The sequence below is a fragment of the Schistocerca nitens genome, chromosome 2 (assembly GCF_023898315.1).
Source record: "Schistocerca nitens isolate TAMUIC-IGC-003100 chromosome 2, iqSchNite1.1, whole genome shotgun sequence".
Lineage (NCBI taxonomy): Eukaryota > Metazoa > Arthropoda > Insecta > Orthoptera > Acrididae > Schistocerca > Schistocerca nitens.
Window position 1 is genome coordinate 597,450,421 of NC_064615.1, and position 27,228 is coordinate 597,477,648.

General features: G+C 41.5%; 2 protein-coding genes across 2 annotated transcripts in view; both read right to left on the reverse strand.

Moving 5' to 3' along the window:
- Window positions 1-14,763, reverse strand: part of LOC126234509 (proto-oncogene tyrosine-protein kinase receptor Ret-like) — a 98,371-nt gene extending 83,608 nt beyond the window's left edge. The window contains exons 1-2 of the mRNA XM_049943203.1: window positions 14,730-14,763; window positions 707-836 (exon numbers count right to left, since the gene is read on the reverse strand). Coding sequence (XP_049799160.1) covers window positions 707-774 — 68 coding nt within the window. The 5' untranslated portion in view covers window positions 775-836; window positions 14,730-14,763. The remainder of the gene's footprint in view (window positions 1-706; window positions 837-14,729) is intronic.
- LOC126235185 (uncharacterized) overlaps window positions 12,634-27,228 on the reverse strand; it is a 357,154-nt gene continuing 342,559 nt past the window's right edge. Inside the window, exons 12-13 of the mRNA XM_049943915.1 lie at window positions 14,730-14,945; window positions 12,634-12,656 (exon numbers count right to left, since the gene is read on the reverse strand). Coding sequence (XP_049799872.1) covers window positions 12,634-12,656; window positions 14,730-14,945 — 239 coding nt within the window. The remainder of the gene's footprint in view (window positions 12,657-14,729; window positions 14,946-27,228) is intronic.

The following is a 27,228-nucleotide window of genomic DNA, read 5'->3' on the forward strand; positions in this document are numbered from 1 at the left end:
GATTTCACACACATTTGAACATTTTGAACATGTTTCAGGCTGTGGCGAAGTTGATAAGCCTTATACCATTGTCATATGATTCGGTGTGAAGGGTGAACATGTCTATATATGGCTGCCGTTGCTGTTCTTGTCCTATTTTGGCATTTAAGTCTCCCAGCACAATTTTGATGTCATACTGTGGTAAACTGGAATACATCTGGTCTAAGGTGTCACAGAATTCGTTTTTTATGTCTTCCTTCTTGTCCTCAGTTGGGGCTTGGACATTCATTAATGGGGTATTTCTATATTTGCCTTTGATTATGATGTAGCTTGTTCTTTCATTGACATTTCATAGTGTTATCACACTGGCCATTATTTTATTAAGAAGCGCAAATCCTGCCGCAGATATATGGTGACCACGCTTGTTTCCGCTGTGTATGATCGTGCAGTTTTTCTCCCTGTGCATACCTTGTCCCGGCCATCTTATCTCCTGTAGCGCAGCAGGTGGCCAAAATTGGAACTAAATTTTTTCCATCGTAAATCGATTCCGCGTTAACGCCTTAGAGTATCTACCAAGTTTCGTTGCCAGACGATAATTACAATCAACACTGGACCTCCTTCAGTAGCTGCACTTTAATTATAACCACCCGGCACCACCGACACACACAGTTGTAAGGAAGTCGTGATGGCAGCTGAGCGTGGCTCAGAGCCACGCTGTCGCACTGACCTGTACCTCCAGTAGAGGGTGGCGACGGCGGCGGACAGCAGCAGGGCGCTGCCCGCCACGACGGCCATCACGCAGACGGCGCCGCAGCTGGCGCGGCTGCCGGTCGCAGACACCAGCGCCACCGGGGACTCTGCAACCAGCGACCGATGCCCGCTTTTTATCTCGCGTTCCGCCCATTGGTATACAATCTATACAAAATCTTCATTCAGTTTCTGATTTTTACCAGCATTAGCCGCGTGGCTGCGCAGCGTTGCTTGTGCACACAGTCTAGTTAGATTACCACGGCCACCTGACAGAGTCCGGAGGGACCTCCATTCACTGCTCAAGAAGGGCAGAAAGCGAAGCATTTAAATTGTACCCTTTTGAAACTTAATTGCATAAATTTTCTTATTGCTATTACTTCGGGAAAATATGTGGACCCTCAGAAAAATCGCGCTCAGACAAATTGCAAGGATTGAGGCCTGCCGGCAGCGGTGGCCGTGCGGTTCTAGGCGCTGCAGTCTGGAACCGCGGGACTGCTACGGTCGCAGGTTCGAATCCTGCCTCGGGCATGGATGTGTGTGATGTCCTTAGGTTAGTTAGGTTTAAGTAGTTCTAAGTTCTAGTGGACTGATGACCTAAGATGTTAAGTCCCATAGTGCTCAGAGCCATTTTTTTTTTTTTTGATTGAGGCCTTCTGTGGAAGACAGACGAAAGAAACAGCTACGGTATTTTTCCCGACGGAATACTTGCCACTCCGAGCTGTGAGGAAGGTGTGGTGCTGTATGACGACAGATTGTACAAAGCCTGATACGAAGTGTTATTGTTATTAAGGGCACTGTCTTACAGGTTAGGTGCTATAACATCTGAAGGACAGCCTGAATAACAATCTGCGGCTCTTTGCTGATGGTACTGTTGTGTACGGCAAGGAGTCGCCGCTTAGACACTGTAGGAGGATACAAGATGACTTAGACAATATTTGTAGTTAGTGTGATAAATGGCAGTTTGATCTAAATGTAGAAAAATGTGAGTTAATGAATATGATTAGGAAAAAAATCCCGTACTTTTATCATACAGAATTACTAGTGTACTGCTTGATACAGTCACCTCCATTAAATACGTCGCACAGCAGAAAAAATTTATTGTGCAAGCTGAAAAATTTGATTCAAATTCCATCAGGAGAGCTCGTAATGGCAAAGATTGAGCTGAACCAGTGTGCCAATTATTATGTCAATATGGCGTACAGCCAATGCAACAGACTTCGGGACAGGGGCAGACAGAAATTAACCACCACTGTACTACTTAGCAAGGCACTGTGAGGTAAAACTGCGTAATTATGCAGCCGAGCCCCGTTACAAAGTCAAAAATCGACAGGAAAGCCGAGCTCGACGGCCTAGAACCATACTAAAAGTTACAACAGCGAGGCATGGAGCGCTGACAGGTCCGATGAAAGGGAACCAATATAGTCATGTACTCAGAGTCACTGCGTCGAAAGCTGGGGCTCAGTGCATAAATAACACAGCTTTCGAAGGACAAGAGCATTCTGACGTTCTTCCATTCCGTACGTGTCGAAGAATCGTAGAGAATGACAGTCTAATGAGTTTCAGTCAAACCATGCTGAGCTGTTGGACGATGGCCAGCCTACTGCCTCTTTGCTGACTTCAGCACTGGGCAGTCAAACTTGATGTATACCAAAGACGTAGTCTGCCACTGCTGCCGGCTGGCTCATCGCGGATGAGAATACTGGTGAGCAGCCAGCCCTCCTCCTCCACTGGGTCATCGCGAATGATTTATGAGCTGCCTTTTTCGCACAGACCAGGCAAGGAGTGTCCACGCAACCTCGTGGACGACTTGTGAACATCTGCTGCAGTCTCGATAGGTCCATGGTGGATGACTATGACCTCTCTGCACGACTACCGCTAACTTGGACCACTGCCGGCAGACACCATCTGAGCATAAGACGGGCTGATCGTCGAGAACGCTGTGAGCCGGACAGCGGTCATCGGATCATGTCAAGCGGACCGCGACTGCTTCGCCCGATGCCGACGCCCGCTCTACAACGCCAGTAAGGTAGCAACGTCTCACCGCGCTGACGAGGCGTCAGCATTCCTTTGTGGCACACGCGTCTGTGCCCAGCTGCGCTGTGGTTCCGAAGAACCTAAAACCTTTGTAAACTCTGATATACAGGACACAAAATCCCGTCTCAGGCCTGCGCTCATTTTTGTGTTAATAATTGGCAACCCATGCTGTACAATCGCAATAAAGTCATGAGATGTTCAATTGACTCTTTCATTAGAACTTGTTACGCTTTTCGGGATTACACCCATCTTCAGACACACAAAATTCAATTCCTTCCTAACCAACTAGGCGTACAGCCATGACAACTCAAAGAAAGTGTCCAATAACATAATTGAACATCTCATGACTTTATTGCGATTGTACAGCATTGGCTTCCAATTATTTTGAAATGGATTTACAGATGACGCTATCTCACTGACGCCTCCAGGCCTGCACTGGACTACCGGTTTTTACACTTTGTTGGTGAATTAAATAAAAATTTAGTTTCTACAGGAAATCATATAAATTTCTTAGCAAATGCCTTTCCGAGATTGACGTCTGAAATACTCCTCTGTGATACATACAAGAGGGAGATTGAGTCAATAGTTAAATCACTGAAAACTAAGGACTCTCATGGTTATGATGGAGTGTCTAGTAGAATATTGCACATGTTAGCCCTGTATTTAGCCATATTTGTAATTTTTCCTTTAGGAATGGTCAGTTTCCTGAGCGATCAAAGTACTCAGTAGTAAAGCCGCTTTATAAAAAGGGAGAAAGGGATAATGTAGATAATTTTAGACCTATTTCTATGCCATCAGTGTTTGCAAAAGTTATCGAAAAGGCTGTGTATGTAAGGTTAATTGATCATTATATATCACACGATTTGCTATCAAATGTACAGTTCGGCTTTAGAAGTCGTTTGACAACCGAAAATGCTATATTCTCTTCTCTCTGTGAGGTACTGGATGGGCTAAACAAAAGTTTCGAATGCCTGGCGTATTTTTTGATTTAACAAAAGCATTTGACTGTACAAAATTGTTAAGGCTCTCGTGGCCACTTGTTGACAAACTGCCTATTGTCTTCTGTCACGGGTTATTCGGCCGACGTTCATCTAATGATTTTTCTGACGTTTCGCCAGCACGAGTGGCTGGCTTTGTCAAAGCTTCACCTTCCATTGCCGGTGGTGAACTGGAGCCGAGCTCGCGGCCGCAATGTCCCTGGCGCGCCATACATTCCCAGAGTGACGGACAGAATCAGCCGTATATTGCGCAAACATGGCGTAAAGACGATTTTCAAACCGACAAGGAAGATCAAAGAGTGTCTTAGATCGGCGAAGGAGAAAAGAGACCCACTTGCAATGTCGGGAATATACCGTATACCATGCACATGCGGAAAAGTTTATGTCGGAATGACTGGACGATCCATTAACACCAGGATCAAAGAGCATAAGCGATATTGCAGGTTGGGGCAGGTGGAGAAATCGGCCGTGGCAGAGCACGCACTGAATGAGACCGACCACGTAATAAAATTCGCCGACACGGAAGTTCTGGCTGTAGAGGAGCACTATCACACGCGCTTGTTCAGAGAAGCTGTAGAAATACAAAAACACGCGAACAGTTTGAACAAGAAAGAGGAACGCCTGAAGGTAAACGGATCCTGGCTTCCCGTACTGCAGCGAACGACCGTCGCAGGTAGCAAGAGGAGAACCACACCGGAAATGACCACGGAGAAGCCCTCGGACGTTGGCGCGCCAGGTACATATAGTCTGCGGCCGCGAGCTCGGCTCCAGTTCGGTGTCTGGACATTTGCCACGCCGGACATTTGCCACGGTTTTACCTGCTTCGAAGGGTTCGGTCCCTTGTCTCCCCCACCCCCCTCCTCCTCCTCCACCTCCTCACCTGCCCGCCCAGTTTGCTTTCGAAGTTCCTGACGTGACCATCAGTATGGAAGTTATTACAACGAACAAGGGCAGGCCTCCTGCTCATTAGAAAGGTTTCGCGTATCTTAAACAGAGGGAATCTAAAGAAGGTGTTGTTACATGGATGTGCTTACGCCGAAAAGCGGATCATTGCAAGGGAAAGCTGCTTTCGAGGAACGGAGAAGTGTTGAGCGTATTAGAACATCTCTGTGGACCACCTGACGATGCAGCTCTGAAAGTGAGAAAGCAAGTGGAAAGAGCGAAGAGAAGGTCTCGAGAAGAAACTACACAGTTATCGGAGATATACGCGGATGAAATGGGAAATCTACATAATAAAGTTTATGACTTTGTTACAGTGATGCCTAATTCAGAATCTATGAAAAGAAACAATCGTCGTCGATGGAGTCAAGAGCAGGGGAACCAACAATAGCTTAAGAACTCTTATGAAATTGATCTTCATGAAGATCTATTAAAAATTGGAGATGGCAGTAGTTTTCTTCTGGAAGACGATAGATTAGAGACGAGAATAATGATTTTTAGTGGAAGCAAAAGAAAAGAATGGAACATTTAAGAGATGCAGCAAGCAGTTTGCACAGATCTACACCATACACGTAGACTTAGGAGGCCCGATCAAAGAAACAAACATTCTTCCTACTGTATTTGCACTGCTCCATAATAAGAAGAAAGACACATATGTTCGTTTGTTTCGTCTGATAAAACAGGCAGTGTCTGAGTGGTGTCCTAAACAAGTAAAGGTGGACTTTGAGGCAGCTGCGATATCGGCCATTCGTTAAGTTTTTCCCAGAACTGAAATAAATGGATTCTGTTTCCATATGAAGAAGAGTTTATGGCGAAGAACTAGAGTTTTCGGTCTAACTGGGGAGTACCGCTAGAACGAGGATTTAAGACTTCACATCAGCAAGTGTGCAGCGCTGGCGGTTCTAAAACTGGAGGACTAAGCAATGGATAGATTGAGATTCATGCAGAAGCTCCTTATAACGAAAGGTTCTCTCAATTTTTTGACTACTTTGTGGATAACTGGCTAGAAAATGATGATATCGCAATAGAAATGTGGGACTGTTACGGAGAAAGGCACCGAGCGACGAATGCTGTTGAAGGGTGGCATAACAAAACAAATAGTATTATTGGAAACCCTCACCCTAAAATCAACTATTTGGTGAAGTGCTTGAAAAAGGAAGCAGAGTTCACAAACTGCATGTACATGAAATTGGAAATGAATCTTGAAGGTAAGAAGAGGAAGAAGAAGTACTTGAAGCTGGACGACAGGATAGAGAGAATCGTAAAGAATTATGAAGGGACTGGCAACATTAGGCCTTGCTTGAAAGCCATTGCCCATATTTAGAAACTGGAATAAAATACGTTAAAAATAATTTATTAAAAACTATGAAGACCACTGAGTCCTCGCAGGTTACTGAGATAAAATTATTAAAAGATTGAAGCAGAATTATCGGGGCTAATATTAAGTTGTAATTGTAAATAGAGTGTACATTAGTTAAGCGTGTTTAGGCTGATTTTACACACGCCAGAATGGTAGATGGTCATTTATCATTTTCACGGTCCAAAGCCTGTGCAAAGTGTGATGTGAATCAGCCTTTAATGTAAAAATTAAAAAGTGTTTCAAGCCTCACAAAAGTATCCCTATTGTTGTCACGTTAAGATAAATTTTTTCTACCTTCCAATATTATGGTCATACTATTAAATAATTGTGAGTTCTAAAATAATTTTCTGAAGCTTCAGAATCGCAACTATCACCTAAAATATCATGGTTTCTTAAACTGATAGTATACGCTTCCGTAAAAGAAAATGGGAACTGAACCTTTGAATTGCAACTAAAATTGACATCCCAAAACTGATCTGATGCTAAGGTTAACAATTTTGGCACTTCAAATATTTTTTATTTACGTTCAGCTGCAAACATTTATAGTAGATGTAAATCTACTTAAGTACATTTAGATATAGTCCTTTAAAAATTAAAATTTCTTACTAAATTGTTGATTATCTTTAAACAGGTCAGTAAAAGCAAGGAGCTTACTACTGAAAATTAATTGTTACTAAAGAACATCACAAACAAATGTATTAGACCTACTTTTCTTATACATTAGAGACTTTTTGAAAAGATATTTGATCATTTCCTCTCTCACTGACAGTGTAATTTCAGTTGCTTTGCAACACTAGGAATATCTATTTCTAAATTATGTTTGCAGTTGTTCTCATTTCGAATTGTGGAATATTTACTTCGTCTTCTTTGGTGGAGGAATTTCGGAAAATGCATTTACTAACTCCACTTTAGTCGCACTGTCATCAGTTACACTACCGTCGCTGTCGCGCAGTAAAGGTACTTACTGAGCCTTTCCGCTGGTTTACTTAACATGGGACCAGTGTCTCTTTGGATTTTCCGCCACATTTCTACAGTGAGTTTCGTTGTGGAAACTATTAAATGCATCTCGCATTGAAATCCGCACCAGATTTCGAGCCTCAGTAAAACTTCACTAATCTTGGAGATTTTGCGTTCGTCTAAATTATACGTGCCTTTTGCGGTGTTCCTGCAACAGCTTTCTGTTGTGTTTCGTGTACCATGGAGGATCAGTTCCTTCTCTTATTAATTTATTTGGTATGAATATCTCGAGTGCTGTTGATACTATTTCTTTGAACTTAAGCCACATATGGTCTTCATTTACATAGTTTGGAAGGATTGGAAACTATCTCTTAGAAAGACGTCACCCGAATTTTTAGCTGCTTTTATAAATAGATATATTTCGCGTTTAGTTTTGGTGAATTTCTTTGTTACGGAAGTGAGCCTCTCTACGACTGCGTGTTCACTAGTCCCTGTATCCGTCGTGATGCTCAGGATTATTTGTGGCTAAGAGGTCAAGTGTGTTTTCGTAACCATTTACAATTTGAATGGCCTCGTCAACTAATTGTTAAAAATAAATTTAAAAAAAAACATTTAGAACAGTTATGGAAGTTGTTTCCTTTTTACAATAGGGTATGAAAAGGTATTTTTGTCAACATGCGGAAGGTAGATTGAAGTAACTGCCAACTATAATTGTATGAGTAGGGTACCTATTTGTGATGAGACTCAAGTTTTCTTTTCTTTGAACTGTTCAGCAACTGTTTCATCTGAGACAGGGGGTCGGTAAAAGGAGCCAGTTATTAATTTATTCCGGTTGTCGAATATAACCTCTGCCCATACTAAGTCACAGGAACTATCTGCTTCAAAGTCGATAGTGAGCTTACATTATTTTTCCTTAAGTTGTCCTTCTTGTTTCTGTTCTAGTGCAGATAATTACGGCTTTTCCCTCCAGAACCTAAGATGTTTTCTCTGTGACCCTGTAAATACCAGAGCTAAACACTGTAGAACAACAACGTACGTTACAAGCGTAGCATTTTGTATTACTTCATTTCCTTGTTTCTAACATTTTAAAATTGTAAGCCGACTTTAGATGACATGTCAATCATAGATATTCTTATCTCTATTTAGTGAACGTGTTTTCAGTTATGTTTTGAACATTGTCCCGCTACACTTTATTAACTAATGTTTTTAGAGAGTAAATTAATATGGAGTATGTCGTTCTTCTTTTCAAACGTTCACAAACCCATTTATTCTTTCCCTATTGTCTTTTGAGTATGCAGTTGTAGTAATTAAAGTAGGCACAAATACAGTGATAAAAAAAGAAATGATTAGCGTACATTTGCATTCTCGTTTCATCCTTCCTTTCTTGTTGCTCCCATGCCGATGGAGTGTTTCTATCGCAATCAGTAAGCGTGAAAGGAAGCTACCGTACAGACAGAGGAATCTGTATTTATACTTGACAGAAATAATTACATACTGACATAATCGTCGATATTGCTTTCGTTTCCCACAAGTTATAAATATTTCGATTTCGGGAAAGAAGCTCTGTATTTGGCCATGATGTCGAAGAAGAAGGTCCCTTACGTACTGGTTGTATCGAGTAAGATGTGGAGAGGGCGGTTTGAAAGCGGACAGAGGTAGTGCAGGAAGGGCGTCCCTTACCTGAGGGATCGCTACTCAAGCTACCTGGCGAAGGGGCAAGTGTGGCAAATGTCCGGCGTGGCAAATGTCCGGTGTGGCAAATGTGCGGCATTCCTCCAGTTCACCACCGGCAATGGAGGGTGAAGCTTTGACAACGCCAGCCACTCGTGCTGGCGAAACGTCAGAAAAATCATTAGATGAACGTCGACCGAATAACCCGAGACAGAAGCAAATAGGCAGTTTGTCATTTGACTGTGATGATCTCACAATATTGCTCCAGAAGTTGGACCATTACGGAATAAGGGGAGTAGCTCACAATTGGTGCGCCTCTTACTTTAACAACAGGCAGCAAAAGGCATAAAATGTTGATAATGGCTGTGATGTGGGATCTAAGTGGGGTACTGTCAATTGGGGGGGGTGCCCCAGGGATCAGTGTTGGGGCCGCTCCTGTTCCTTATTTATATAAATGATATGCCCTGTAGTATTATGGGTAACTCTAAAATATTTCTGTTTGCTGATGACACTGGCTTGGTAGTAAAGGATGTTGTGTGCAACATTGACTCGGTTTCAAGTAGTGCAGTACAGGACCTCAGTTCATGGCTTGTAGAAAATAAACTAACGTTAAATCACAGTAAGACTCAGTTTTTACAGTTTCTAACACACAATTCAACAAAACCTGACGTTTTAATTTCACAGAATGGGCATATGAGTAGTGAAACTGAACAGTTCAAATTCCTAGGTGTTCAGATAGATAGTAAGCTGTCGTGGAAAGCCCACGTTCAGTATCTTGTTCAAAGACTTAATACTGCCATTTTCACTATTCGAACGGTATCGAAAGTGAGTGTAACTTCGACACGTAAATTAGTCTACTTTGCTTATTTTCATTCACTTATGTCGTATGGTATTATGTTTTGGGGTAACTCTTCCCATTCTAGAAGGATATTTTTGGCTCAGAAACGGGCGGCTCGGGCAACAAGTGGTGTGAGTTCACGAATCTCTTGTCGACCCCTGTTCACGAGTCTGGGTATTTTGACATTGGCCTCTCAATATTTATATTCCTTAGTGTCGTTTCTTGTTACCAATATTAGTTTATTTCCAACAATAAGCAGCTTTCACTCGGTTAATACTCGGCAGAAATCAAACCTCCATTTGGATCGGACTGCCTTAACTCTTGTGCAAAAAGGTGTGCAGTATACTGCTGCATCTATTTTCAATAAGCTGCCACTCGAATACAAAAATCTTAGCAGTAATCCACGCGCTTTCAAATCGAAACTGAAGAGTTTCCTCATGGGTCACTCCTTCTATTCTGTCGAGGAGTTCCTTGAAAAATTAAGCTGATTCTCATTGTATTGCTGATAGCGTTTTCTTAAACTTATGGACTGATTTTCTTTCAGGTTCATGAACATTTATTTTTATCTGTTATTACTTTTATGTTGTAAGTTCATGTACTGACACGTTCCATGACCTTGGAGATTTGCTCCTCAGTTTGGTCCTACGGAACTTGACATGTAAATAAATAAATAAAAATAAATCAATAGACTTAATGATAACCCCAGGGCCGAGTCGTAACGTTGGTGTCAAGAAGTGGCTGTGACACGTAATGTTGGTGTCACAGTAGCTGTCACCTCAACTCTTCGGTGGGAGTAAAGCTACGTCTACAGCGCTGTCTAGCAGTACCAGCACGATGTACTGTGGTGAGTGAAATCTGTTTCTTCATTGAAGACCTTCTTTCAAGTGTGTTGTTACTGTGGGCTGTGTCAGTTCTTAGAGATATCGCAGCTCTCTTAAGTTGTCGTTTGTTAAACCAGAGGAGTCTGTTGCATTGTCATTGTTTAAAGACAACTTAGAGAAACATATCGGGTGCCAGTTAAGTGTAAATTTTGTAAACTTTCTGAGCATGGGCTACCATGGCTACTAGGCTGTGCCACTCACTTACGACACTTGTTGGAGGTTTGGACACACGGTACAGGATTGTTCTGAATCGCGTTGAGCAGCGATATGCTGGAAATATTAGTATGTAGTCAGTGTTGATGTGTTGAGGTACACTTTTTGCATTACGTAAAATGCTAGACACACTTTCCGCTACTACGGGTAAGACTGTTGCCGCTTTGACAGAACAGGTGCGAATACTATTAGGGTTAAATTGAAAGCAACAGCAAATAAGGAAAGGTCACATAGGAAAGGAGAAATGAATTGTGAATAGAGGCGCCGCATACTCTTTTGAGACTGCGTTATCAACACTTGTCAGAGTTTGAAATGAGCCTCATCATGGATTTCCATTTCGCCAGCTGGTCCAATCGTGCATTATCAAAATTTATGGGGCATTTGGATGTGACAGTGGTCTGAGACTGCATTAGAACGTGAGGGGAAGGAATATTCGGGATTAAGATTCCAGTCGATCACATCTGACCAACGGATTGCGCACCAGTCACATCATAACCCCTTCATATCTGCACCTGCCGTCCTAGAACAAGTAATGGATTCCCTTGGAACATTCTGTCATCCGTTCCATTGTTCATGGACTTGCAGCAGCCAGGCTAAAAAGTACCGTTCCACATATGGGGTGCCGTTAACACACAACATAAACGTTTGTGTCCAATGTAGTGCTGTGAACGGGAAGCATGGACCGCTGATGAATGGTGTCGTACTGTCTTAAGTCTGCACTATTGCGGATGGCCATCATAAGCGAATATGGTAGCGGCATGAGGAGAGATCCCATTCTCCCAATGTTTTGGAGAGGCACAGCAGTATTACTCTTGGGATCATGGTGCGGAAAGTCATCGGTCACGACTTCAAGTCACTGCTGGTAGTGATTGAGAAAATTATGACGGCATAACGGTACAATATGAACATGCTGCGTCCTCAAGTGTTACCTATCATGCGTCAGTATCGTGGCGTCTCTTTTCAACCGGACAATGCTTTTCCAAACGTCATACCTGCCTCTATGAACCGTCTGCATGGGTTTGAGATACTCCCGCGACCAGTAAAATCCCCAGATCTATCCCCTGTAGAACATGTGTGGGGACAGCTCGGACTTTGTCAGTATCCGGGACTCACACAAAAGTTTTGGGCCAGCTTGCCAAAGGAGAGGATAGAACGGCTTTTTAACACCTTTTCCAACTATTGCATGCCCCCAGACTAGAGGGGGTGCAACGTCATACAGATAAACAGACTCATACTTCCAAGTTATATTTAATTTCACTTGATTTTTTAATCAGTACAGTAGCATCATACCGAGCGAGGTGGCGCAGTGGTTAGCACACTGGACTCGCATTCGGAAGGACGACGGTTCAATCCCGCGTCCGGCCATCCTGATTTAGGTTTTCTGTGATTTCCCTAAATCGCTCCAGGCAAATGCCGGGATGGTTCCTTTGAAAGGGCACGGCCGACTTCCTTCCCCATCCTTCCCTAACCCTATGAGACCGATAACCTCGCTGTTTGGTCTCTTCCCCCACACAACCAACCAACAACCAAGTAGCATCACCTACCTTCCCAACGCATGAAATTTCATTGCGTTTCCTCCTCCCCTTCTGGTGCTTCAGTTTTTCTTGTCAGGAAGCATATTTTGAGATGAGCAGTTTCTGTTAATGTACTAATACAGATAGACCAGAGATTTCTAAACTTTTTCTCATGGACACACCGTTCTAATAAATACAGTTTCACGAGACACTCTTCCGCTAATATTAATAAAAGAGATTCCGTTGTAACAAATAACCTACTGCAGAAATATGAGTTTTAGTATTTATTTTTTAAGTACAATATAATTCTACATTAAACACTTCTTCAGAGATACAAGATCTTCTAGTGCTATTATGAATTCAATGACTCGTGTGGGGTTGATGAGCATTATGAATCTGCTTTGTATTTGCCCGGATGATGGATAAATTCACATAATTCAAATGCTTGCCCTCATCTATCTTTCTCAAACTTATATTGGTCATACAAGAAAATGCACTTTCACACGACTGTGTTGCAGACATCTGCAGCAAAGCGATAAGTGCTCTTTTTTTCGTAAGTAAGAGTAATCTTTTTGAATAGAAATCCAGCAGCTACCTACATCTGATTCATGCCACTTAAGTTCTAGAGTGTGGTTGTTCTTCACTTCTTCCAGTTAGTCGTCGTCAGCAAGTTGAAGTTGATAAGCATTGGAATTCAACACAGCGATCTCTCGTTTAATGCATGATCTATGGGTATGCATATCAACTTTCTGAGCTACTAACAAAAGTAAACGACTTTAGTCTATCATGTGGATCATATGCCAATCTCATGAAGTCAAACTCATGATAAATGATTGAGGAGCACAGGTCCAACTAACAGGCCGGTTAAAGGAAATGGAAGTCGTGCATTATTTCACCTAACTTTGGTGATCTATCTGCGGCACGGGAGCCTGTGAAGATGAGATAAGAAGACGGATCATGCTATAACGAGTGGCTGAGAAAAAGTTCATAAAATATCTGGCAGAACAGAGCGGTAACGAACAACACAGAGACATAGCTTCTTGAAAGACTCGTGTTTTTCATCTTCTTTTACGGCTGCGATACGTGGATTCTTCAGGCGAGAGACAAGCATCATATTGATGCAGTTGAACTTTGGTGCTGGCGCAGGATGTTTCGCATAAAATGGAACGAAAAAAGACCAAATTATTCAGCAACTTAGTATCTCTGGGCGTCTTTCTTTTCATGTTAACCAAAAAGTTCTCCTTTTCTTTGGCCATATTGCGAGAAGAGACGGAGAAAATCTATAGAAAATAATCATGGAAGAGAACATCTAGTGCAAGAGACCAAGCAGCGAGCAGGTGGATAGGTCGCATAATGAAGATCTCAGGTCTACCTCTTCGGTAGGCTTTATGAGAAGCTGCTAACCGTCCGGGATGGAAATGCTTAGTTCATGGGACCACGGCACTCAGCAATGAGCACGACGTTTGATGATGGTTACATTGAACAAAGAGGAGGATGTTTTGTATTATTTTATCACAGGTTTTTCATTTGTTTTGCTTTCTGAATGCACTGCTCCCGCGACACCCTTGGTGCTACTACTCGAAACCCAGGGGTGTCGGAACACCCCGTTTGGAAAGCTCAGTGGAGATTGCAAGGGAATACTCGACATGATTTTAAGATTGCATAAATTGACTATGAGATTGTCTCGTCTTTACCCTCAGATGCGATTGTGCGTGCGCTTACTGTCTCAACACTGGCAGATGAGTCAGCAGCTGTTCTGATGGCTAGAAAAGCGTGGTTTGACAGGGTCACATTAGGCGACGGCTGGTGGAGCCCAAAGTATGAGTAATCCTGACTACGGGACAACTAGCCTGACACTCTGAACATGTGGTGGAAAAAACCCGACCATTTCAATTGACCAGTAAGGGTAGCAGCCATGATCTAATCAACTAATAAAGAAAACATAGAGTAAGGGAAACTGTAAATAAACGCTGAGTCAAACCAGTGACAGAAAAACCAGTCACATGGTTTTTAAGACAAAAAGTAAGACGAATGCGAGAGTAAAGATGTGCCATCGATACCAGCTATTAAATGTTAAATGTCTTGAGTATAAAATGATCTACAAAAATTAATAACTCACTAACGCCTTAAGCGATTTACAGTAACTTAGTATCAATAGATAGGGCTCAGTGGGCACTATTCAACTGTTCTAATGGATTTTATGTAAACATTTCGTATTTCAAACCACAGGCCGTAATGTATATGCCGCACATGTAAAAGTGAATTTTCTGGCAAATAAAAATGGAACAGTGCAAGTAGCGGCAGCATTAGTAAATAGACGAAATTAGAGATTATGACTGTGATCGAGTTTAATTGTTTAATATTTATTGATGGTATAACGACTCAGCGTCCATGTGAGCGAAAATACTATTACTGATAAACCAATTAAGTTATACAAAAACCAAGAGCAGCATTGATAAGCTGACGAAATTTACGTCCAAATTCATGTGTAATATGTCTATATAACGTTAAATTTGCACTTTAAAAATGTTTTAGAAAGTCGGAAATACTCGAATGCTATGAGAGCGCACAGTGGCTGCAGCGCAGGCGGCTTACCTGAGGACGGCGCAGCCGTGGTGGTGGGCGCGCCCTGGCCCTGTCCCTGGCGCTGGCCGGCGCTGCGCGCCTCCCCCGCCGCCGCCCCCGCCCCCGGATCGTCGCGGCCGGCCCTGGTGTGGCACCAGCAGGCGGCGCGGCTGCACACGCCGACGCCCACGCAGCTGTACAGGCCGCGCCTCCCCACGCCGAGCTTGCCCGTGCCGAACGTCAGGTCTGTCGACACACGTGCCGTCGCGTACCTCAGTTTACGGAGTTCTTTTTCCCCCTCCGTGCTACGGTGTGATCATTTGAGTGACAGTATACAGCATTTGTTAAGAGAAGGGGCGAAGCAAGAGTATGGCATCACCATTTCACTCACTTATATTGAGTTACAGACCGCGCTAAACACATCCATCGAGGTCCTCATAATGCCTTGAACAATAAAGTTATCCATTTTGCTGCTATGTGGACGAGTGCCCCAAAGACATGACACTGCAATTAGACGCCTGTTTTCACCATATCCATGTGTCTAATGCGACGATCATCTGCTAGCTGCAAAGCTGTGTGCGGTTTCTCATCGTTGAAAAGTCAATAAGACATTTTGGCTGTTCTCGAGGAATCTCGGACTTCAGTCCATGTTTGCCATATTACTGGTGCACACCAACAACGAGTATATTTATTTTTACAATGTACGTTTTTATAATTAAGTGCAGGCACAGAACAGTTTAGTGGATAAACAAATGTAGCTGTAGCCCATTCACTTATCCTTGACCTGAGGCTGTCTCAAATCATTTTGAATGTCATTATACAGAGGGGTCCAAAAAATGTATCCACTGTTTAAAAGCCCATAACTTGCAACTAATTGACGGAATTGTCTCATTTTTGGTGAAAGTGTAGCTTAAAGTCCAACTTAAAGGTATCACTGTAGGTGTTCGAAATGGTCACCATTAACATCCACACACAAACGATGCCGCCGAACTGCAGCACGAACTACTGACTGCAACGTGTTCAGTTCGATATTTGCACATGAATGTACGATGGATTATCGAAGTTCATCCAATGTGCGTGACTTTTGTCGATAAACGAATTCCTTTAGTGTTCCCACAGGTAAAAGTCCACAGAAGTTAGGTCTGGGGAACGTGGTGGATACTCTACAACACTTCCGTCTGGAACCACATGACCGCTACGGTCGCAGGTTCGAATCCTGCCTCGGGAATGGATGTGTGTGATGGCCTTAGGTTAGTTAGGTTTAAGTAGTTCTAAGTTCTAGGGGACTGATAACCTCAGAAGTTAAGTCCCATAGTGCTCAGAGCCATTTGAACTCCACAGCACCTCTACGGTCTATCCATCTTCCTGGTAGATTTTCGTCGAGATACGCCCTAACACGATTTCGGTAGTGGGCTGGGGCACCATCTTGTTGAAAGTAAACTCTTCCGTCTCCATACAAGTCCTGGGTGGCAGGTAAAATGGATGTCTGAAGCTTCTGAACGTACACCTCAAGAGTAACTGTGCAGTCAAAGAAGAATGGTCCTATCAAGCCCCAGTAATTGTAGCGATTTACTGTACCATTGCGTTTGAACTGTGCCTCATCATACCACACAGTCATCTCTGCAAACTCTTCATCGTTGCGCACCATGTTAGTAAACCACTCGCAGTACTCCATTCTGCGATCTGGGTCGTCCTCGTTCATTCCGTGTAGCAATCGTGGGATGTAGCACTTCCACTTTGCTGTCTTCATAATTCGCCGAACACCTGAGCGACTCACTCCAGTTTCACAGGCACACTGCCTCACAGACTTCTGTGGTGAGGGAGTGAATTGTTGTAACACACGACGGGAGTTAGCTTGACTTGTTACTGTTACAGGTCGTCCAGATCGTTGTTTGTGTACATCTTTAACACAGCCTTCGGCTTCAAATTTGTCTCGAATGCGACGAATTGTTAAACGTGTCGGTGGCTCTGTTTGATACTCATTTCGCCATTGCCGTTTAACCTCATTAATGTTTTCGTACTTAAAATACCACTTCAAAACCGACTTCCCTTCATCGAATGTAAGCCTTGCGCCAGCCATGTTTACTCGATTAACTAGGTGCAACTAAGAACAAAACACTGACTCTGGTGGCTGTCATCTGACAAAACAAAACAACGCAATACACGGCTTCTGTGGCGATTGCCGGAACTACAAACTAATATACTGCCAAAGATGAGACAACTCCGTCAATTAGTTTGCCAGTTATGGACTTTTAAACAGTGGATACATTTTTTTCGACCCCTCTGTTTTTGTGTAGCTCCAATTACTGGACCACCTTCTTTCAGTTTTACACTAAGCATGATTATTGGTAGTACTATTATTATTATTATTATTATTATTATTATTGTTATTATTATTTCATTTATTTTGTTAGTGCTCCGTGTGAGCACTACCAGAAGCTTATAACCATCAAAACAGTTGTTTTCCTTCTTTGATTTAAGCCACATGTTTTTCATCAATGTATTGACTAACTTCGTGACACAACTTATTTCATGATAACAGATACGTTCTTTGTCCGTAAGTAAGGTGAGCCTTCTACACACTGTTCCAACCGTCCTCAACAAATGGCAGGAATCTCTTCACACGGGAAAGACATTCTGGGCAAGAATGAACGCTGCGTACGAAACAGGTAGTTTATTGTTTGTTGTATGGAGGGAAATACGTCGTTTCCTGAGCTCATCCTGTAATAGTTTCATTAACGTAAGTTGTTCAAGTAATTAGTCAGACACTTACATGCAGCTGTATTACTAGTGGAACATACTTGTATTCACAATCATCATAGCTGGATTTAAAGACCTTATTACTGAATCATTCGCTTAGGACAACGGCAACAACTGTTAATGTTTATGTCCATTTCAGGAGCAATGGCTCCATCTCTAAGAAAATGTGCGAAGGAGAAGAAGAAGCCAAAAATGGGTCATTTGAACAAGATAAGATAATCCTGTTCAATTGATGACCTTTGAGGAGCACTTTAGAAGGTTTCGCAAGAAAATTGGTCGATGTACGAAGCTGCTAAACATTCCTAAATTCCATGGAGTAGTTAAACAGACTATGTAGACCGCAGTGAATGTGACAAAGACAATGTGACTGCTGGCAAAATGGGAAGGCTGTTTGTCCTTACGAGTGAACTGAAAGTTAGGTTAGTTAAATTTATAATGCAAATGTGCAAGAAATGAATGTGAACCCAATAACCCACTAACCATTCTAGCGCAATAAAATCAGTGCCTAAGGTAAAACAGAAGTCAAAGAACAAAAGAAATTATGACATCTGTGCCACTTGTAAAGAGTGCTGCAGCTGTGGAAAGAATAAAAGTGCTTGGATTCAGTGTTGTGTAATATTTGTGCAAATGTTAGTAACAGTGAACCGACGCTGAAATGAATGAAAAATGCGTTAAGTGAACTTAACAGAGCAAAATAAAATTATCACGGAATTAAGCATATCATCATGAAGTTAAGTATATAGTATCACAGAATTAGATATGCTACAACGAAGTTAGGTAGCACGCCCACTTCGTTTACTACATTTTATAAATTCAAGAGTTTTTTAATTCTCAACTGTTGTTTACCATAAGTTAGCAGAGCGGTGTACCGGTCTTTTACAAGTAAAATATAAAATTTCTAGAATGAATATTTGTTTTGCTTTTCCATTTACAATCCTCAGCGTTACAATGTTAGGTAGATTTACCCTATAATGTTGCGGTTCATCTGGCCATTTGGCATCATTTGTTCGTTTCTAACCTCAGAATGTCCCAAATGTCACTATAACTGTCGTAAAGATATCTTGGCTTTGCACATCTACCAGTTGTAGGCTGTACACATGTCCTCACGATTTTTTTGACGTTTGTGGTATTGTTGTTTCCGTTCTCGAGTCGAAGCTGTGGCGTTTCGTCCATTTCGAACCATTCATTTTTCTTACTTTTCCACAAAACTGAATTCTGCTTTGATTACTGTGTGCGTAACTTCTTTTCTATTTTGGACTATACTTCTTGCTTGATTATTTATGTAGATTTCGTTTTTTAAAAGATTTTTTTGAGCCAGCACATTGTGGATGACCTTTCTCTCTTTCCTAATTCTGCTAATAATCATCTCTGAGAGAGAATAAAACAGTCGTTTGCACATAGACGCACAGGATTTATGATGGCTATAGTGAAGAATTTTGGTATTTGTGGAAAAAACTTTTGTGTGGTTTGGAAACCTAGTTCCATTTCCCTAGTTCTTGCTTGTGGTGGTAGATCCCTACTGTCTTCCTCTCAGCATACACTATCTCATCAATGTTTTCAGATTCATATATTTTCCCCCATTTTATGCTAGACTTATTGTTCTAGTCGTTTTAAGATGGATAATGACAGGATCTTGTAGTTCACTGTGTACCGAGATGCCACATAATTAATCACCCCGTAGCGTTTAATTTCTTTTGCAGAGGTAGAATAAATGCTTCCAGTCATATTTTAGTTCCTGTTTCTCCCAAATGATACTATGGTTTTATGAGACATGTCTATTGCTTCTTCAGCAGCAAGTCTCCAAGACTCTGTTATCCTTGAGTCATCATCATCATCTTCTTCTTCTTCTTCTTCTTCTAGTCATTATTATTATTATTATTATTATTATTATTATCATTTATTAGTTTGGCCTACTGAAGAAGACATGCAGTAATTTACATCTTTTTTGTTCCTGTGGTTTTTGATTCTTTCCCTATGTTTTGAAAGTTTTTACTTTTGCCGTGAACTTTTCTTTGTTCCTTATTTCTTCCTTGGTTATTTCCATTTCCCTCACGTCCACTTTAACTTATTTGATCGAATTCATTGATGTTTTTCAGTTTCTGTCAAAAAGTTAAAAATTGTTTTTGTTATTCTTTCTCACCTAGCGTTTTTATGTTTCCATCGAATTCAACTCCTCTCGTACTCATTGTGTCTAGTATTCATTCTATGATTTCGTAAACTTCTTTATTACTTCTTAGATTACGTTTCCCATTGTCAAGTTGTGCTCTCAGTGTTTTTCTACTTTTTCCTTTCTTTCTTTTCTATTTCACCTGGCTGTATTTAACAAAATACAGTCTGAAGTATAAAAGCATTCTGTTGTAATGATAATGTAGTACTGCTGGAGTTTTTCATTTATGGATAAACACTTCTTGTTATACAAGTTCTTTGTTATTTGAAAAGCCACTACCATTTTCCTTGCCCTTGGTATATTAGCTTCTTTGTCCACAGGTTTCGGTTGTATTACTTCACGTAGATATTTAAATTACTATTATTTGTATTTTCGTTTCGACTAGCTTACGTCCGATTCAAGTCAACGCTAGTTACGGTTCTCATGGGTCAGCTGAGAAGCGTGCTTTAATGAAAGGGACTGTGATAAGTGTGTATAAAATGTATTGTCTATTTGTATTTTTAGAGTTAATCAAAACCCGTTGTGGTACATATCGCCAAGTTTACCATGGCCGTACGATGGATGAATCACTCTCAATAATGTCTTGCGCACTCATTCCATCAAACACAGCGGGGGATTTTACTGGCAGTGACCGACGTCACCTCTGCCTCGCTTGGTGGTCAAACAGTGACGACGTAAATTCCTTCAGCCAGCTACATTTGACTCGGCTGCGTCAGAGCCGAGCGCCAGCACAAAATTTTGTTAATATTTCCGTTACAGCGGCGCCCATAAAAAAATTAAATGACAATAATCTGCTGCATTGGCTGTCGTAAAATGAATTAGAGTATCCTTTCATTTTGTCTTCCTCACTAACACACAGTTTCGGCTGTGTAGCCATTTTCAACTGTCTGAACTATATGATAGATGTGACACCGTTAAAACTCAAATGTAAAATGATATTATTTGTTTACCTGACGGAAAAAAACTAAAATAAAATGAAAGAGAATTTACGTGGTGTAACTCGTCTTCGGATATATTTGGGCTACAGTCAAAACTGAAGCAGCGATACGTTGTGAAACTGCAATTGTATTGCCTGATAGGCAATAAAATTCGAGATGAATTGAAAAGTGTCGGCAAACAATAACGGATGACTCTGTATAATAAATTATTTGATTATATTAACTGACTTAAAAATAAACAACATGGCACCAAGTATTTCTTGAATAGCTGTGACGTAATACATCACTTTCAAGTCTAAATAAATACTACTCCTTCTTTCCCTTTCTGGCATTCTTTCATGTATTATGTCACTTTCCTATATACACTAAGGTTACTGAAATTTGTACAACACGCACAGCGTATCTAGTAGCTCTATTTTATAAAATAGTCTATGTCAAAGCAAAGTAATCTGACGCGAATAGCTAAGTCTCTCCCTGTGTGGGAGTCACATGAATTGTTTAGGATCGTAGACATTCGGACATATGGAGGTTTGGGTCGGTCCTGGAGGCGTGCTCGGATTACTGAAGTGGTTAATGTGAACGCTGGCGATAAGCGGTCAAAACCGGGTTCGAATCCCGGTCCTACACAAATTTCCTTATGCTCCTAGTAACTCGTATAGCAGTTGTATAGCCGTATTCGCAATTTTCCATTTCATTTCGTAACTTTATTTCATCTCAGACCACATGGTCAAGAGGTGTCCCTGTTCATAGCCCAGCACTCTATTATACTTGCAAGTGGTATGTTACGTCATAGCAACTCTGAATCATTCATAATCAACGAATCTACGGACATCCAGCAAGAGTGGTTTAAGGCAGAAGGGTGACAGTAATCCAGCTAAGTGACGGTTGATTCTAGACTGAGATTCATTGGAGTAATTCTGAGAAAATGCAATTATTTCACTTACAAGTGCTGTTAGTCGGTCTGTAATTCCAAACAATTTGGGTAAACGGAAGACATAGCGGAAAGTTATAAAGAGTAGCTTCATTCGTAAGATACAAGATAAGTTAGTATGAAATTGTCACGGATATATTCGAAATAGTGAATGAAAAACGCTACCAGAATGGTGTCTGTACTTCTACATTTCACCCTTTATCGACCATCGCTCCCTGTAAGCGTGTTCTTGAGTTTTTTTTACCCAATTACCTTCGATGGCCAACTGCCGAGTGCCTTTCACGACTTCACTCACCTATTGCTTATTGCTTCTGAGATCTACCTATTTGATGCGACTCTTCAGAACCTCATACAATCAAAGGTTCATTCTGAGGTGTAAAAAAAAAAAAAAAAGAGAGTAAACATGTCATTGCCGTCGAAGACTTCTCGTCTCCATTTCATTGATAGTGATTGGCTGAGTAATTGGTTTTAGCCGCCTGCATTTCTACGTAGCACCACTGGAAATGTTGCTGAATTGTACTCCTTTCAAAATTACTAGAGATAGCGCTAGAGTTCATAATTATTTTTATACTTAAGTATGTTTTAGGTATAGGCTGCAGGGAGAGGCGTGTAACTTACAACATGTTTAAGAACTAAGAGAGAATAATAAGAATGGAAAAGAAGAATGAAGCTCTTGGATTAGAAAGGATGTAACACAGAGATAATGTTTTTCACCCCTGCTATTCAATCTGTGCGTCTATGAAACAATGACGGAAGTAAAAGAAAGGCTCAAGAGCATCATTAAAATTTAGGGTGAAGGGATATAACAGATAAGATTCGCTGGTGACGTTGCTATCGCCAGTGAGAGTGAGGAAGAATGACAGGGCCTGTAAAATGGAATGAACTGTCTAATGAGTACATATTGTCAATTAAGAGTGAAGCGATGAAGGATGAAAGTAATGAGGAACACCAGAAATGAGATTAGCGATGAACGTAACACCTAAACTGGGGACCAGGAAGAAGATTAAGCAAAAGAATTCCGCCACTTTATAACGTGGTGCGAGGGTTTATTGACCGTGTGTCCCCTTCTAGAGAAATAGCTGTTGCAGTAGTTTGTAAAAGACATTGATAATGGATGGCGGACTGCAGCTCGCATTCCCATTTCCCTGGCCCATACGACTCGGTTCAGATACGGATTCCTCGCTGACCAGACCACGAGATACAAATCTTCACTATCGAGAATTTCGGAGAGAAAATCCCTTTTATGTAAGATTCCATCTGATAATTTTTGTTTTACTCCAACACATATCAGGACTTTCTGCGCTGTTTTTTGTGGGTTTTTAGTTACTTTATTTCTCACATGGCACTAGCAGTTATATATGTTCATAGGTTGATGTCTACGATGCATTTCACAACTTAAATTACTTTATTTATCACATGATGCTAGCAGTTATATATCTTCATAGTTTGATGTCTACGATGCATTTCACTACTTTTTTTTATGCGGACTTGTGTCTGTTGTGTATTACGTGTTCAAACAATTATTTCTTTTCATATTGTTGAGATCTAGCAACTATAGAGGAATCACACTACTATGTACAGCTTATAAGATGTTTGGCATGTTGTTACTGAGGCGACTAACACTACATGTCGAGAAAGTACTGGGATTCCAACAAGCAGGTTTCAGAAAGGGAAAGTCATCTGTAGACCATTTACGTACAACACGGCAAGTGCTAGCAAAGAGCTGGGAATTCCGCAAAAATGTTCATTGCCTTTTTGTGGACTTCCAAAAAGCATATGATAGTGTGAATAGATAAGCAATATGCCAAGAACTCGAAAGGGCTTAAGTTCCCAGAAAACTCATAAAACTGACACAGATTTGCACTCAGTAGACAACATGCATGGTGAAAGTAAATGGAAACATATCAAAGAAGTTCAAGGTGAGGACTGCAGTGCGACAAGGAGACTGCCTCTCCCCTATCCTGTTTAACCTGGTACTGGAGAGACCCCTGAGAAAGGCAGCAAGCCTAGAGACAGGAATACAGCTGGGAAGAAGGATGAACACCCTGGCCTATGCGGATGATGTAGTTTTAATAGCAGAGAAAGAGCAAGACCTGGCTCAGATGACAAGAACATTAATGGAAGAGGCAATGAGAGCAGGCCTGAAGCTGAATGCGGATGAGACAAAATACCTCGTAGTTAGCAAAGAAAATGTTGTCAGGCCCCTGAAGGTGGAGCACAAAGACTTTGAAAGGGGGAAAAGACTTTAAATATCTTGGGGCTATACTCAATGAAAGGAACTACCGCACGAATACAAGCAGGAAATAGGTCAATGTTTGCTCTGGGAAAGCTGTTAAAGGCCCGGCTTCTATCGAGATCCTCAAAGACCAAGATCTACAAGACAATAATACAACCTGTAGTGTTATATGGAGCAGAGACCTGAACCATCACCCAAAAGATAGAAATAAAACTCCTGACATTTGAGAATGCCATCCTCAGACCGATGTTTGGGCCAGTGAAGGATGGAGATGAGTGGAGGAAAAGAAAGAATTGTGAATTGAAGGAGCTATACAAGTCGATGGGCATCGTGGCAATGACCAAAGAAAGAATACTGAAGTGGTATGGACACGTAAGGCGTCGAGAAGGCCAGATCATCAGGCAGGTAGTGGAGGAAGGTATTAGAGGCAAAAGACTACGGGGAAGACCACCACTCCGATGGACTGATCAGGTCAGAGAGGATATGAGTACGCTGGGGCTGACTGAAGAAGAATACATGGACCGAGGGTGTTGGAGTAGGCCGATTGGTGAGGCCAAAGACCGACTGCGGTTTGTGTGGCCAACGCAGTAAGTAAGTAGTATTGTTGTCTTTAGTCGTTACATATGCATTTTGCGCATTTTGCAAACGAACGACAGCTAGCTTATAATCACAAGACTGAAGGCGCCAACTCCAGCTACTTCACGGCATTTGAAATGGTAACAGGTTGGCGTTATCTTCTGCAGCTTCAGTCAGGAGCTAGCGTATTTGTAAACTTGAACCACATCGCCTGACTCAACAGAGATGATATTCCATTGAAACTATGTGTTCAGCCACATTACATTTCCCCTACTAATTAAAAATCATTTCACCTGTGTTGAATAATTTAACGTAAATTACTGCATTTAAAAACTCACAAAGTTAAACCAGAAAGTTTTTACTGCCTTTACATAAACGCCACTTTTTTAAAAATACTGATTCGAGCAGCGTTGCACTGAGTCCTTACTTTCAACTATACTATGTTATGTGGATTTGTCTGTACACAGGATGGGTTTGCTGATACGTTTTGTAAGTAAATGTGTTTCTTCTGTTTACATCCACTGCTTTCGAGATAATATCATTTAACTGCATTCTTTTGAACTGAATCCTTTGCCAAGCAGCCCAGAATCGCAGTGCTCAACGACGCTTCATCGTGTTCAGTTAAGTAATCCCCTCTCTAACGATTGGACTTTTGACCTTCCCATAATCCGTTCGAAGGCTTTTAAATTGAATTGGAGGTCTACTTACACGTGAGATTAGCTTCAGACTGCGTTTCTGTTCCACAGATTTCATTTTGTTGTCACATTAATGGTGTAAACGGGTCTGTGTAGGCCGGATACAATGTACTGCGTGTGTTAGTTAAAGAAAAAAAAAGTTCAAATGTGTGTGAAATCTTATGGGACTTAACTGCTAAGCTCATCAGTCCCTAAGCTTACACACTACTTAACCTACATCATCCTAAGGACAAACACTCACACCCATGCCCGAGGGAGGATTCGAACCTCCGCCGGGACCAGCCGCACAGTATTTAAAGAAAAAAATGACTATCTTGCTATAGTTGCAGTACTTCATTTGTGTACCTCTCGGCGTTCACAATATTCTTTTGATCACTATCACCAACAAGTATTTCTCCTCTTGCCAACCAGACTTGATGCCTCTACATACCAGATCCATTCACCACTAAGATTGTCTCTTTCTATGGTATCCCTGATGCTGCACTTACAGTCACCTACCCTAAAGAGAAATAAAGGACAAAATTCATCTGTTAATTGAAGAAGAATTCACATAAATCCACTAATTTAAGAGTTCGTCTCTGTTGTTATGGGCGAAAAATATATCTGACGTCTGTAATTCAGACCAACGACTGTGAGTGCAATACTCTGCTTGTTCATATACTGAGACGCCTAATACAACAACCGTAGCTCTGCGGACATAGTAGGATTTAAGCCAAATATCGTTCTAGTTGCGTAGTGGCTACTCCTCATGATGTCCTGTGCTACGAAGAAGACATTGGTTGAAGTTTCACTTCGTGCCATATACATCTTTGCTCAGAGTCCTATCTGTGTGCGAGAGTTTCAGAGGAAAAACAAGTCCCAAATGGATTACAGCAACTACAGAGGCATATCACCAGTCATTCGCCCCGCACTCCACACCACATTGGGACAGGAAAAACTCTCTAATATATCGTACCATGCTAAATACCCTCTACCATGCACTCCATATGTACTTCACAGTGATTTGCAGAGTGTGTAGATTCATCAGTGCTTTCTGTTATTATGACCGAACGCGGTGGCGCAATGACACTGGAGCCGCCTTCGGGTGGACGATGGTTCAAATCCCCGTCCGATCATCCAGACATAAGTATTCCGTGATTTCCCTAAATCGCTTAAAGGAAATTCCGGATGGTTATTTTGAAAGGGCAAGACCGATTTCCGTGCCCATCCTTCCCGAATCCGAGCTTGCGCTCCGTCTCTAATGACCTAATTGTCGACGGGACATTAAACTCTAATCCTCCTTCCTTCCGTTAAGATTGTATCATTTGCCTGTTCGATGCAAAGAACACTTCTTTTATACACTAGCAGCATAATTCCGATTCGTGGGGAAACCTCCACGGTAATTCATAGTGATTATTCACCTCTTCTTTCATCATTTCTTCTTTTTCTATTACTTTGGCAAAAATTTGGGCTGCTGTTATTACTATTCATCTTTTTTTTGAGGAAATCTCGGTAATAGTCAAGAAAAAGAATTTTAAGCGTACTTGATCGATACTTTCCACCAGCAGAAAGTCAAGAGCTCTCAAGAACAACGTGTTTGTGGATTCGGGGGTGAGGCCACTCTTATTGCGGAGAGGGTGAACAATGCGTTGGTGGAAAGGGGGGCAGGAGGTGAAAGTGTGTGTTGCTGTTTAAGACAATAAAGACGAGTCAAACCTTTTTATGTGAATAGCAGAGACAGACTGATTCAAAAATAAGAAAACGATGTTTCGAACGATTGTATGTGGCGATCATATTCTGAATGTTTAGCCCATTTTAAATGTCAAAGTATTTATGGAGATGAAATTTATTGAATCATGTATTACATTATATTACTGACAGATTAGGCCTGTGACCATTTTAAAATGCAATTAAGTCGGTGAAGTCTATGCGTCACATTTAAAAACAGTTTAGTGCTATGCTGGAACAGAGACTTTCTCTCTCACTCACTCTCTCTCTCTCTCTCTCTCTCTCTCACACACACACACACACACAAGCGCAATAATCTTCAAATACAGACTTGCACATCACGTACTGCATACGTCTACGTCCATCGTCTCGTCTGATAATCAACTACTGCGTCTCACCTAGTTTTGTCTCCCTCGGCCTAGAGAAAGCCGGCGACCGTCTATGGCTCTCCGGTCTCCTTTTCAGACTCTAGACTCTAGGCTCTAGACTTACTTCCATTTAGTTATGTCCGTCTCATTT